Source organism: Neovison vison, chromosome 6 (assembly GCF_020171115.1).
Source record: "Neovison vison isolate M4711 chromosome 6, ASM_NN_V1, whole genome shotgun sequence".
NCBI classification, from domain to species: domain Eukaryota; kingdom Metazoa; phylum Chordata; class Mammalia; order Carnivora; family Mustelidae; genus Neogale; species Neogale vison.
This window is the reverse complement of record NC_058096.1, coordinates 206,281,590-206,295,961: the sequence shown is the minus strand read 5'-3', so window position 1 is coordinate 206,295,961 and position 14,372 is coordinate 206,281,590. Positions and strand designations below refer to the sequence as shown.

At 58.6% G+C, this 14,372-nt stretch overlaps 1 protein-coding gene across 1 annotated transcript; it reads right to left on the bottom strand.

Moving 5' to 3' along the window:
- Positions 1-3,799: 3,799 nt before the first annotated feature.
- Positions 3,800-14,099, bottom strand: NCKIPSD (NCK interacting protein with SH3 domain). The gene is made up of 13 exons (XM_044253616.1): positions 13,840-14,099; positions 11,177-11,286; positions 10,726-10,930; positions 10,449-10,539; positions 9,745-10,235; positions 8,289-8,459; positions 8,074-8,160; positions 7,847-7,985; positions 7,686-7,766; positions 7,437-7,565; positions 7,222-7,314; positions 6,912-7,084; positions 3,800-4,692 (listed from the first exon to the last, which is right to left on the bottom strand). The coding sequence occupies exons 1-13, from the start codon at positions 14,008-14,010 to the stop codon at positions 4,489-4,491; spliced, it is 2,145 nt and encodes a 714-aa protein (XP_044109551.1). The 5' UTR covers positions 14,011-14,099; the 3' UTR covers positions 3,800-4,488.
- Between the last annotated feature and the right edge of the window lie 273 nt (positions 14,100-14,372).

Genomic DNA, 14,372 nt, shown 5'->3' with positions numbered 1-14,372 from the left:
CAATGACTCTTTTACACACACACACACTCACACACATTACTGAAAGAAAGAAAGACATAAATGGAGTGAAGAGCTGTGTTCAAAGATTGGAAGATTCAATATTGTAAAGATGCCATTTCTTCTAAAATTGACATTGACATATGGATTTAATGCAACTCCAATAAAATCCCGGTAAGTGTTTCTATATGTGTGTGTGTGTGTGTGTGTGTGTGTGTGTGTTTGTAGACTGATAAACTAGGTTCTAAAATGAGGGCCAGGAATACCCAAGACAGTCTTGAAAACCAAAGGAGGACACCTTCCTCTATTGGGAAGCTACAGAAAGCAAGACTATGGTCCCAGAGCAGGAACAGACTGCTAGAACATAATCCCGAAGACGGGCCTAAAGATTTGTGGAGACTTGAATTTTGATGAGGGTGGCTCTTAAGAGTCAACATGAAGGAAAAAAATGGGTCTTTCAAAAAATGGCGCCGGCTCAGTTGGATATCCATGTAGAAGAAGTTCAATGAGAACCCTACTTCATACTACCACATACTCAATTCCAGACAGATTTGACAGTAAAATATGAAAGGAAAGAGAACACAGCTTTTAGAAGACAACACAGAAGAGCTTCTTCATACTTTAAGCAAAGATTTATTAACAAGATACAAAATGCACTAACCACAAAGAAATTCCTGGAAAAATTACAACTCTTACAACTAAGAACATCTTTTCACCAAAAGACAACATTGAGGATAGGAGCAGATATTGCAAGATAGACAACCCAAGGACTCCTATGCTGCAGACAAACCACAAATCAACGAAAGAGAGACAACCCAGCAAATGAACAGGCAAGAGATTTGAACGGGTTCACAAATAATCCAAATAGCCAGTAAACTAGTGAAAAGGTACTCAATCTCTTTAGCCATCAGGGAAATGCAAGTTTAAAAGCAAATACTATGGGACGCCTGGGTGGCTCAGTGGGTTGAGCAGCTGCCTTTGGCTCAGGTCATGATCCCAGTGTCCTGGGATCAAGTCCCGCATCGGGTTCCTTGCTTGGCAGGGAGCCTGCTTCTCCCTCTGCCTCTGCCTGCTGCTCTGTCTGCCTGTGCTTGCACTCTCTCTATCTCTAACAAATAAAGAAAATCTTTAAAAAAATAAAATAAAATAAAAGCAAATACTATGATGGCGTACTGGAGCTGGAACTCAGTATGACTGGAGGGGGGCATACATTGCTACAGCTACTTTGCAAAACTATGTGGAGTGTGGGGTTTTGAGCCTGCAGTTCCACTCATGAGAACATACCTCCAATATAATGCACATGTGCAAAAGACAACCTGGGTAACAACGTCCCTGACGGCACTATTCGTAATAGGTAAGAGCTAGAAACTGAGAGGTCATCAGCAGTGAGTAACGGAGGATACATCCCACACAACTTTGGGGGTGAACACACTGCAACCACATACTAGGACATGGACAAATCTCAGAAACTTAATGGTGAATGAAGAAGCCAGACTAAGAGTTTATACTGTATGGCTTCATTTATGTCGAGTTCAAATACAGACGAAACTTACCTGTAATTCCCTCCAGGGAGGACGCATGTGTCAATGAGGGAGAGGGGGCACACACCAGTGGGCTTTGGGGACTGGTGATATTCTATTTCTTGACTTGGATGGTGGCTGTACTAGCATTCTTTCCTAATTCATTCAGCTGTACTCTCTGTATACTGCACTTTCCATGGTTACGTTATTTTTCCATAAAAACAAGAAAAAAAGGAGCACCTGGGTGGCTCAGTGGGTTAAAGCTTCTGCCTTCGGCTCAGGTCATGATCTCAGGGTCCTGGATCAAGCCCCGAATAGGGCTCTCTGCTCAGCAGTGAGACTGCTTCCCCATCTCTCTCTGCCTGCCTCTCTGCCTACTTGTGATCTCTGTCAAATAAAAATCTTTTTTAAAAAGAGAGAAAGAGGAAAAAAAAGGTTTTCCCCTGTTTGGAGTGTCTGTACCTTTCGGGGACCGAGCAGGCATGTGATCTTCACCCAACGCCTTACCGTGGAGTTGCCTGATGCATGGGTAGCCTGTGGTCCATGGGGTTCGTCCCACAGGCAAGGTGCCAGCACCTCTGTGTACCCACTTCTACCCAAGAGCTCAGCCCAAACCCCCATCCCTCAGTGCCCCTCACAATCTCCTTTGAGTTTTTCTTCTCGGCCCCATCTACCAAATACTCCCATTTGAGTGGCTTAGTTGTCTCTCTGCCCTCCAGCCTCACCACATCCCACGTTTACCATCCTTCCAAGCAGCCAAAGAAAGTGCAACTCCGTTCTTGCAGAGACTTCCCTCGCTGAGGAATTCTGTGGCTAACCATCATTTCCCCTTATGGTTGTAATTTTGTGTTTGGAGAGCACCATCAAGGTGTCTGCTGAGGGGGTCGCAGAGCTCTGGATCCTCTCCGAGCACGTTTCCTGCCAGAGGCCAGTATTTAACACTGTCAACGGGGGCTCTTGTGTCTCTCACACTCACACACACACACACACACACACACACGCACACACCAGGCTTCCCCTCACCTCCCCACCCCAGGGTTATACTTTGCTCATAACAGCTGGCAGTACGGAGACAGAGGGCACAGCACAGGCCTGCCCTTCCAAAGTCACTGTGTGCATCACGATAGGGGACAGAGCAAAGCATGACTGCTGTCGCACGTTCCTGCATCGGTTTCCTGGGACACCTGTGCTTTTTATGGAATTACACTCTCTCCGAAGGAGCACCATTGTTCTCTGCTTTCAGCTCTCCAGTGAGGAAGGAGTCGTGATTGGAAGGCCATAGACTCTGGATATGAAAGGCAAGGCAGAAGGCCCCTAGGGTGAAGAGGAGTAAACAGGTTGTGCCCCACAGTTCCACTGGGGGGCACTGTCACCCCCTCTTCTGGTCCAGCAGGGGAGCTTAGGTGCTTAACGGACAGTCAAGAGACAGTCAAGAGTTAACCTCGGACACCCCTCATCAGCCTCCTGAGCCTTACTTCCGTTGAGTTCACTGTCACATGTTCCTGCCTCAGATTCCCAAGGACCTGTGTCCAGGGGACCCCACCCCTTGCCCTGGCCTTTTTGGTGCTTCTTGCTGGATTACAGTCCTGTTGGGAAAACAGTGGAACAGCCCTTGACCTTCAGCGACAGAAGTCACGGTATCGGTAATTCAGGATATGTGGGAATGTCGGATGAGGATCGTCCTGGGTGAAAAATGGAGGGAGCTAATGAAAGCCACTTCTGACTGGTGTCTGCCTGTGGGCTCCTGACCCTTCCCCATTTGTGGCCAGAGCCTTGGGAGCCCATAAGGAAAATGAAGCTTTCGCCAGATGGTCCCCAACTGTCCGCCAACAGTAATGCCAACTCAACCCCACGTCTGCTCAGGTAACTCTTTTTGCCCCCACTGTTAGGATGGGACCTCTGAGGCTGCAAAATGAGGGATCTTGTTGGACTCACGACAGGCGAGCAAGGGAATAGAGCCAGGCAGGGCCTGCATGTGCTGGAAGAGAACAGCTACAAGGGATAGGGTTTCACCAGGGGAGAAGTGAGGTCTTCGAGGGCAGTCACCTGCAAACAGGCCGCGGAGCACTCACTGGCTTAGCTGTGGCCCGGGAGCAATGGGAACTCAGGGAGAGAAGCTGAACAGGGCTCAAGGAACCTTGATGGACTGTTAGGGACCATCCGCTCCCCAAGCTGGAGAAGTCAGGGCAAGCAAGTGACAAGGTCCTGAGGCCCCAGCGTCCCCAGCCCATCCTGCCCCACCCCAACCCAGGAGCATGCGGGGTTGCGGAGCACACAGCCTGTTTCCAGATGCCTGTGATTTATTTCCGAAGGTGAGCTGCAGCACACGGGAAAATACACCTGGCTTTTGTCTGTTTTTACAGAGAAAATAGACTCTCATTGGCCTTCTCAGTGCCATCACGCTCTTCTGCGGAGCTCCAGAAGAGATGGCCCGTCACTAAGATTCTGTGCTCGAAGCAGCAGCTTGGCCAAGACCTCTGGGGTGGGAGCAAGGGAAAGCGACCCCCACAGGGAGGGGGGAGCATATGAGCAGCACTCACTGTGAAGCTAAGGCAAAGAACAGAGCTGGCGGAAGGCGCCTCCCCTTACCCTAAGGACATGGCTTGCTGAGGCCCAGGACCCAGACTAGGCAGGAGAGGGACGGGGACTCTGGGCCAGCCTGGGGCAGCAGCAGGACTCTGAGTGTGCATCTGTGTTGAGGGGAGGGGGCATGCTGAAGAGGCAGCCTACCAGGAGATGGAGGGGCTTCAGCTCACACAGGCCCTCTGCCCCAGCAGAGCTCCCAGAGCGTGGTCCCCAATCCCACACTTGGCCCCTCGCATTGGCTCTCCTTCAGGTTGGGCGGGGGCCCTGCTTAGGTCCCTTCCACCACCACCTGGCCCATGCTGTCTGTGCAAAACATTCTGAGGGCCACACCTCCGTGTCCCCTGCACCCTGCCCAGGGCTGCAGGGAAGGGAGGGAAGGAAGGCGCTAGCTGGGGTCCTCGCCCAGCTCAGGGAACTCCTTGCACATCTCCCGGACAATCATGCGGTCCATCTGGCCCTGGGGCGAGGCTTCCTCTTCGGTCAGGATGCGCCGCAGGGTGGCCTGCAGGTCGGGGAGCCTGTGGCGGTGCTGCAGGTACGGCGTGGAGCGGATCACCGCGTGCATCAAGGACAGGTACTCCACGCGCAGCTGCAGGAGGAGTGGCTGAGCTCAGGGACCCAGGGGAGGCACTGCCACCGCCCCTGGACAGGAACAGACCACGTGGGCCCCCGGGTCCATGGACCAGCTCGCAGCACTGAAGATCAAGGCCATACCCCCAGCACCCACCCGGTGCCTGGCCCAGAACTGGCCTCAAGAGCCGCTAAGCAAATGAATGGATGGACTGTCCTAGACACAGGCAGTCCCAGAACGGGGCCAGCCCACAGGAGTCCTGGCTTGGAGAGGAGGCAAGGGCAAACGGCCAGCTCCTGTCCATCTTTATTGTGTGGTCAGAGGCCCCCTAACCCTAACCGCCCCCCCCACTCTGAAGATCTCACTCACACCCACAGCTTCAGATACTGACCCATGTTCACACCTCTGGCCGAGACCCATCCAGTGAGCTCCAGGTGAGAACATCCACTGCCCAGTTCTCGTCTCCCGCAGCCCGCAGAGACACCTCTGCTGCACACATCCACCATCACACTCACGACCTTCCCCGTCTTCCGCAAACAGCAGGCTTGCTCGTGTTTGTTTTTTTTTTTTACTTGCTCATGTTTTTTTCTTACTAAAGAGCACACCTGTCCACCTAAACGCACAGGCCAGAAACACAGGTGTCCTCTCTGATAAGCCACCCCTACCTTCAATAGCCCCTCCAGTCTGACAGCGCAGTTGCTCCTTCTCCTCACTGAGACACCCAATCCACTGACCTCTTTAAGCACTGACCTGTGCTTACAGGAGTCACTTCTTCAGGCAGCATCACCCTGTGCCCCCCAAGCCTGGTCAGACTGTAGCACCTGCAAATCCGCTCCCAGGGTCTAAGCAGTGGACAGCCCCAAGGCCCTGCAAAGGCCCAAACCTCCTTTTCTGCCATAAAGCTCACACGGACGTGCGGCACGGCCCTGCACTCCGGGCTCTTTCCTCTGCTACATTCACGCACCCTTAAGGAAAACTGCCCACCTTCTTCTTCCAGTTCTCCGGATCTAAAGTGCCTACACAGCCGGCCTTGCGCTCCGTGGAGAAAACAAGCGGTCTTTCAGAAGGCTCTTGTCCTCCCCTCCAAGCATCCGCATCTCACCCACCCCCGCCCGAATGAGCTGCCCTGGCTCCCCCTGGGGGGTGGGGGGGGCATCCCAACACAGGCCTGGGCCGTCTCCCTCTGCCTGGTCTACTTGGCTTCTGCACTGGCCCACGCTCCTGAACACACCAGCCATTTCTTGATGCTTACTGGATCATTCCCTCCGGCCCAGAAACCTGCACCATCATCTTCTGCCTTTACAACACTTCTTGACCGGGGCACCTGGGTGGCTTAGTTGGTTAAGCAAGTGCCTTCAGCTCAGGTCATGATCCCGGAGTCCTGGGATCGAGTCCCACATTGGGCTCCCTGCTCGGCGGAGAGTCTGCTTCTCCCTCTGACCTCTCCCCTCTCATGCTCTTTCATTCTCTCTCTCTCTCTCTCAAATAAATAAATAATTTTTTAAAAAAAGAAAGCACTTCCTGACCCAGCTCCCTCCCGCGGCCCTCCGCTCTTCTGCTCCCTTCATAGACAAACTCACAGGCGTTGTCTCCGTTTACAGCTTCCAATGTCCACCCCCCACTTCCCTCCAAATTCAAATTCTCTCTTACATGTTGAATTAGGACCCTCTTCCCTCTACTCTGCGGATACTGCTTGTCAGTCCCTCTGGCCTCTGGGGGGCAATTCCAACCGCAATCACACTTTGGTTGCCTAACAGAAGGCCATGGCAGGCTTGGCACTCACCTCTGATTCACAAACCTGACCTCATCCCCCGGCCATGGCCTCTCACTGCCCACCCAGGCTGCCCTGACAGCCGTGGCTGCTTCCTTGCAAGCTTCCCACCAGCCCTGAGCTCTCAAACAGTCTAAGCGACATGTCGGGTGTCGGTCAGGTCACATCCCCTCCTCTGAGATCATGAGCTCCTGCCACAGCCTCTGAGGCCTTGTGGAAATGCCCCCTCCTCCTGCCTGACCCCCGGCTTCCTCCACCCCAGCTCTGTCCGGGCAGCCTGGCCCACAACCGCTCACCGGGGTTCCTCTGGGTCTGGGCACACCCGCCATGGTTCCTAAGTGGCCCTCACGCTGACCTGGCTCCAGCTGCACCCCATCCCCCGTCTCCGTTCCGTGGCCTGTCCCCCACTTCATTCTCTTTCAGCCTCTACACAGCTCCCACCCCTGCCCCAGCCACCTCCGGGCACCTTGTCTCCAGGCGACAGGTCCGCGATGTGGCGCACGGTGATGTCAATGAGCGCCATCATGTCCGTGTGGTAGAAGATGGCGGCCGTGGCAGGGCTGGCGAACACATCCTGCAGGAACTTGAGGATGGAGTGTGGCGGCTGCGGCTCATGTTTGAAGATGCGCACGGGGTCATCTAGGAGGCGGGGGGGAAGGGCTCAGGATGGTCGCTGCAGGGGGTGAGGGGGGCAGCCCAGGGCACCGCAGGGAGTGACGGGGGTCACGGAGGCCAATGACAGGGCAGTGGTGTCACACCGATTCCCCGGCCCTCACCCCCTCTGTTCAGCAGCAACAGCAGCTTCTCAGAGAAGATCTTGACGTTGGAGTGTTTGCTCAGGGCGGTCATGATGACGTTCTGGTCCGGGGCTGAGGAAGGACATGGCTCTAGACCAGTGCACGGGCACCAAGCACCAAGCGGGGAGAGCCCCCTCCTGCCGGCCCCCACCCGCCCTCCCCTTCCCTTCCCGCCACCGGCCACCACCCCCCACCTGGCAGGTGCAAGTTGAGAGCCAGAAGCAAGTTCATGCAGAGATCCGGCAGCTGCTCGGTGGTGTCCAGGGGCAGCCCGTCCTCCACGATGCTCAGCAGGAACTGGGCGAAGGGCGTGCCCAGGTGCTCTGGGGAAGGGGCGCACACAATCTGAGCCCCCCCCTTACCCACCCCCTGGGTTCCTGTCAGCTCGGGGCAGGCGGTCCCAGACCCTCAGGCTCCCAGCAGTGGGGGAGCTGCCCGCTTACCGTAGTGTGCGTAGGGCACTGCCTCCCCCATGGAGAACACCATGGCCAGGATGAGGGCGGAGTAGCAGAGCTTCTGGTGATCTGCAGGGCAAGGCAGGCGGTGAGAGCCCGTCAGGCTGGTGGGGACCCCCCACGGGGCAGGCAGCTCCCCCTCGTCTCACCCTGCGTGTCAGTCTGCATGTCCCGCGCCAGCTCCACAGGCAGCACAGACGACACGAGTGTGGAGATGATGGCCGCATCCAGACCGCACATGGCGCCGAAGCACTTGAGGAGCAGCAGTCGCAGGGACGCCCGGTGCTCCTGGCGGGAGACCCCGTGCGCTCAGTGCCCAGAAGCCCCACGTCTGCCCGGCGCCTCCACGCCCCGCCCCCATGCCTCGAACACACACCATTTGGTAATAGGCCACCAAGGCCAGGACAGACTCAAACTCGTTTCTCTTGCACATTTTCTTGCAAACTTCAGGGTCGGCGTCAGTCTGCGGGGAGGAGGAAGCGCGACAGACTCAGCAGGAGCCGCGCAGCCACACGAGAGGGAGCAGAATACACGCAGGGGAGACTCCTGAGCCCCGGGAGGGGAGGACACCCGTGGGCCCCCACCCCGCACCAGGATGTGCAGCAGCTCCTCCAGGTAGCAGCGGATGACTCCCTCGTCCTCGTACAGGGCCCAGCTGCGCTGCTGGGCATCGTCCTTCCGGCGAGCCAGGTCTGCAAAGATCACCTCCAGCCGCTGCTGGTCATGGCAGACCTGCCCGGAGGGCAGGGCAGTGCTCAGGTCCTGGGTTGGGAAGAGAAGGAGGCAGGATTCAGCACACTCCTGGCCCATCCCCATCTCCAGGAAGCCCCCAAAGCTGGGAAGTCGACCCAGATCCTGAGGATGTCGCAGGCATGAGCTCCAGGCCAACATCAGGCAAGCGTCCCCCACCTCACCTCCCAGAGCTGCCCCTGGCTCGTGTCCTTCCAAAGCCTGGGAGGGGACCAGCCCCTGGTTCTCTTTCATCCTTCCCCCTCCCCCGCCTCAAGCTCCCACTAAACACCTGCTCCCATGACCCACACCTCAACAAGGAAACTCCCAAGGGCAGCGCCCCACCAGTCCCATCCCCGCTCTGCAAGTACCTCCATCGCCCCCAGTCTTGATAACCTGCTGGGACCAGATTCTGCACGAGACACACGTGCGGGGTGCCCTCCAACAACCCGCCTCTCATGCCAGCCCTGCGTAAACATCTTTGTGTGGGAGGCTCCCGACTCTGCCACTGCCTGAATGTGACTGGGATGCCGCACAACACGCCACCAGGCCTTGTCATCTCCCCACCTTCTGTCTCCCGGTGCTTCCTGTTTGACAAGCACCGGCTGTGCCCAGCAGAGACGACCCTGCTGACCTGCTGCTCCACCCCCTGCCCCTGCCCACGGCTGCTGGATCCTGGGGCTCTAAGGAGGGACCTTGGGCCCATCTGGTCCCCATACAGAGATGGTTCGCTACCCTCCAATCCTGCTTCCTGATCAGTGCCCCAACCTTGGCAAAGGCTCCCACCGGCCCCACAACGCCCACGCACCTGACTCACACCTGCGTCAGCACCAAGGCCTCCGCCACAGCTCTCGAAGCACCCACTCCTCCCCATTGCCAAGGCCAGCAGGGCACTCCCCTCTCCCATGCCCTTTGTCCACTCTCCCCCTGCAGCCAGAGAAGACTCTGGACCACTCACATCTGGCCTCATCCGTCACCTGCTCCGAATCGCACCTTCTCCCACACCGCCTGTTCCCTTGCTCCCCATGTTACAGCCATGCTGGCCTTGTTTCGCTTCCGCCCGCGAGCCAAGTGTGGTCCTGCCTCATGGCCCTTGTCCAGGCTGAGCCTCTGCCCGGAATGCTCTCCCTCCCTTTCTCCCTTTCCCCTCCAGGGACCAGTTCAAAGGTCACCAGCACCTGGCACAATGAAGGCCCAGCCAGAGCTCAGCACATGCCTGTCAAGTCGAGGGTTGACACAGGGTGAGGGCAGGGATGGGGCTGGGGAGGCAGGGCGGCCCCAGGGTGGGGAGGCCCTGGGCCCAGCCGCCTACCCTCACCTTGCCCTCTACCAGCGAGAGGAGGACCTGCTCCATGACTGGCGAGCTGGCCGGTACGGAGGCCTGGATGTGACCCACCACGACGCCAATGGCCACGCGGCAGAGCTCGTGGCTCAGGCCGGTGTTTCTCCGCACAAGCTCCATCAGCTCTGCCCCGATGGTCCTGGGCACGGCAGGCTCAGCCACCGCCTTCTCATCAGTGGTCCCCAGGCTCAGGGCACCCAGGGCCTCCAGTTCATCGGGGGCTGAGGCCGTATCAACTGCCACCTCCTCTGTAGGGGGCTCAGGGGCTGGCGCCTTGGAGGGAGGGGGCTGCGCTTGGGACACAGTGGTATGGGTGCCTCGGCGCGGCACAGGCGGGGGTGTGGGCGAGCAGCTGGGGCCCAGCTCCGACGAGCTAGAACCGGTACAGAGCGTGTCAAGGGAGGTGCTGCTGACTGAGGAGCCGCTGGACACAGAGCTGCCCCCGGAGGGCGCGGTGTTGCGGCCGCCTGTGGGCAGAGAGCGGATGCTGTGCTGGGACAGCCCCCCTGGGTCCCTTACCCCTCCAGGCCCTGAGCCCCAGCCTTCCCAGCACAGGGCCTGGTTTCTCTGCCAGACCCACCCCGCTGAGCCCAGAACCCCTAACTTTCTGACACAAGCAGACGGCCGTTCCAAGCACAGGGTGCCCATCCCCACCAACTGCCCCAACCCTGCCTTCTCACCACTTCCTGGGGCCATCAGGGCCTCCCGGTCTCGGCGCTTCACGGGTGGGGGTGGCGTGGTGGGAGCCGCTCGGCGAGGCTGCGGTGGGATCTGGGAGGACAGAAGCCGGATCTAGGAGGGCAGGCTGCTGACTCGGGTACCGGCCTGGTGGGGGCCCTGGGCTCTTGGCATGCGCTGGGCTACGGCTCTGTATCCCAGACCCGTAGCCTCTGGAGCCTCTGGACCCAGACTGAAGCTCTGCCCACCTCCCTTCCCCAGGGTTCCCTCACCGCATACCTGGTAGAGGCCTCCGTCTGCCCCGAGATACTCGGAGCTGGGCAGGCTGTGCTGCCGTTCGAACCCAGCTCGACACATCCCATTGGGCTGCCTGGCGGCAGCAGCATCCAAATGGTGATCACTGGTGGACGGGGTCATAGCCGAGGGACTGGCGGCAGAGGGGCCTCTGCGGGACAGGGTCTCTTTCCGGTGGTGGATCAGCTTCCTGATGGAGGGGCAGGGAAATCACTGGGCGAGTGACCTTAAAACTCCCCAAGTTCTCACATACTCCCTGTGGGATGCAGCGGGGGCCCCTCCCAGCCCAGGCTGCTCCCATCTCCCTCCTACTCCACCCCACTCTGCCTTCCAGACATCCCCAGCACTCACTGAAGGACCCCCACCCTACCGTGCTGGGGCGGGGGGCAGCAGGGAGGCGGAGGGGGCCGTCCTCCTCCCCTCCCCCCACACTCACTGAAGGACTCCGCGCTGCTCCAGGCTGTACTTGCCACCATCCCGCATGGCTGCATTGTGCACGGCCTCAATGGCCCGGTCAATCGCTTGGAGGACATCCTGCTCCAGGCCCTGGGTGGGAGCAAGGGTGAAAAGTTAGACCTGGGGACCTAGGGAGGGTGAGCCCTGACCCAGCCCAGGATGGAGCCCCATTACAGCGAAATCCTGGAATGCTAGACAGGAGCACAGAAAGCTGAAGGAGCACATGTAGTTAAGGCTCTCAAAAACTGTGTCATTCAGGGAGCTGGGGCACAGGGTGGCCCCATGCTGCTGCTTTACATACGGGGATCCCAGTCGGGCCCCACGGTGAGCCTCTTAGCTGTCTCCGAACACCAGGGGTCTAGAGCAAAAACACAGCCCAGGGACCCCCAGCTCGAGACCATGAGTACATACCTAGTCTATCCCCAGGCTTGGCTCAGAGCCCAGGCTAACATGCCAAGCAGGGAGCCTCTAGTGTCTGGAACCCTTAACAAATCACTCTGGATCTTGCTGACCCTTCTTCAAACCAAGGTCACACTCCAGAATAGCCCGGTCCTCACAGAGCCTTCTGCAGACCCCGGGGATGGGCCTGAGGGACCAGCTGAGGATGGGCCAAAGCGATCTCCTCTTTCCATCCCTGCTTCTAGCCCTCATACCCCCTAGTTATTCCAGGAATCTTCCAGTCTTGCCCTGGGAACCAGCAGTCTGTGTTTGTGGCGAAGGATGGACATAAGAGAGGGGCCTGGCCCCCGGCCCAGATTTCCGTGCTGCCAGACCCAGCAACTCGGGGGTCTAATCTGCCCAGCCAGACAGGCAAGGTGTGAAGAGTAGGGGTGGCAGCTGTGGGACCATCCACCTCCACCCCTCCCCTGTCCATCATGGTCCATCAGGGTACATGGAGGTCTCTGAACTGAGGTGACGTCACTCAGAGCAGGGTCGAAGAAGCGTCTCTGATGGGGACGGACAGATGGATACAGAGGTCAGCAAAGCCCTCCAGGTAGCCTGGCGAATGCCAGAATGCAGGGAGACAGGAGACAGAAAGGGGGACAGAAAAAAAGAAACGCATATCCATAGAAAACAAGAAAGAGAGAGAAGGGGAGAGAGGGAGGGAGGAAAGGAGGGAGGGAGGGAGAGGGAGAAGAAGAGGGAGAGGGAGAGACAGGCAGAGGGAGACAACGCAGAAAGAAATCAAGAGCCAGAGACGGAGAAAGGCAGAGAGTCGGAATGGCAGACACAGACAGAGTTACGGAGACAGAGACAGGGAGATATGCAGAAAGAGACTACGAGGGGATGGGAGCCTCCCTGCCTGCCCCTGGCAAGCCCCAAGCCCACTAGCCCTGAAAAGGATCTTCACAGGCCCTTGAAGAAGAGGCTTCCAACAGCCCCCAACCCCAGAGAGGCTGGGTCTGACACGCTCCCTCCGAAGCCAGCAGCCCTAGTGTCCAGGGCCCCAGTCACGCCCCAGGCACTCCTACATGGGAGCAAGCTGAGGGTCCAAGGCCCAGGGCCCATCCCCTCTGGTAAGACCAGATGACATCTCCAAATTTATCCTGTTATTTCTGTCCTGAACTGGGCTGGGACAGGATGTTTCCTAAAGACTAGGGACTAGGATGGGGCGGGGGTGTCTGGCACAGGCCAGGCTCGGAGGCTCCAGGCCCTCCTTTCCCCTGAGGTCAGAATAGACCAGCTGGAGACACTTACACCCCAGCCCCCACAGCAGGACTATTCTTGGGGAAACAGGAACTAGAGATGCGGCCTCCACTGGAAGGAAATAGGGCCATAATCAGACCAGGGGAAGCCGTGAAGAGATCTCACTTCCTCACAACGGGAGAGGCCCCCACCCCAGGCAGCGGACAAGGAGGGATGGGGCTTTTCAATTTCAGAGAGAATTAGTCTGAAAAGTCAGGGCCTGAGGCTTGGGATGGGGGAGGAGGGGTGTCAGGGAGAGTAGTGCCAGGGAGTGCCAACAGGGGCTGAGATCTTTGGTTCCAAGATGGTTGGGGGTGGTCTGAAGAAGAGCTTAGGGGGTGGGTGAATACGGGAGAGCAAAAGCCACAGACGTCTCAAGGCTTGGAGGTTTGGCGGGTCATCCAGGGGCTTCGGAGGTCAGTGGAGGAGTGAGGACCTAGAGCATGGTTGAGGAAACAGGTGGTGTCCAGGGTGGCCCGGGTCTCCGTGGTGGAGGCAGTGGCTCCAGCTGAGGGTCGGTCTGAGGGTGGGAGGCAAGAGTGTGCGACCTGGTGGATCCAGGGAAAGGGCTGATTATGGGTCTGAGGTTTCAGTGATCCGAGGAACTGATCAGAATTCGGCGGCAGAGGAATCTCAGGACTGTGTCTTGAATTCTACTCAGATGGAGCTTCAGATATTGGTTCTCAATGGGTCTGGGATCCCAAGGAGTCTCAGTCCCAGAGTTAGGCTTGCCGGTCTGGAGTCCTCAGAGTTGGCTGTCAAGGGCCTGGTCTTTTGTAGGGGTGCGGGCTCTTGGGGTCCCAGTCTTCGTGAGTCTGGGGTCTCAGGGTCAGGTGCTCAAACTCCCTATCTGCGGGAGGTCCCGGCAGGGCTGGGGCTCCAGGGTGGGTATCGAGAGCCTGTGATGGGGCCCAATGGGGGGACCGCGGAGGCCGGGCCGGGGAGGGGAACACTTACCTGCAGGCGGCGCAGGTAGGCGGGCGGCACGTAGCCGGTCTCGCCACTGCGCGCCCGCGCCGCCAGCCACCAGTGCGCGCTGCTGCGCTCCAACACCAGGAAGGTCTCCCCCGCGGCGAACGCCAGCGCGTTGGGCTCCGCCGAGCGGAACGCGTAGAGCGCACGATACATGGGGCCGGGCCGGGCAGCGCCGGGGCAGTGGAGGCGGCGGGGGCTGCGGAACCAGGACGCCAGGCCCGGAGCGCTGCGATCGCCCCGCCCCGGCCCGTGACACACGACGCGTGCGCGCACCAGCCGGTCCGCCGCAGCCCCGCCTCAGGAGGGGACGGCCCCCGCGCCGATCGCAGCGCCCCCTGGCGGCTCCAAGCGGCGCGGCTCGAGTTAGCCTCCGGTAGGGTCCGGACCCCTAAGACTTCGAGCCTCTGAGCCCCCGCTCCGTACCCGCCCGGTGAACCCCATCCCAGCTTCTCCCGCCTGGTCCTCCACTCAAGCCTGGGTGCTGCGATCCGTTCGACCTCCGGAAGGAGCGCTCA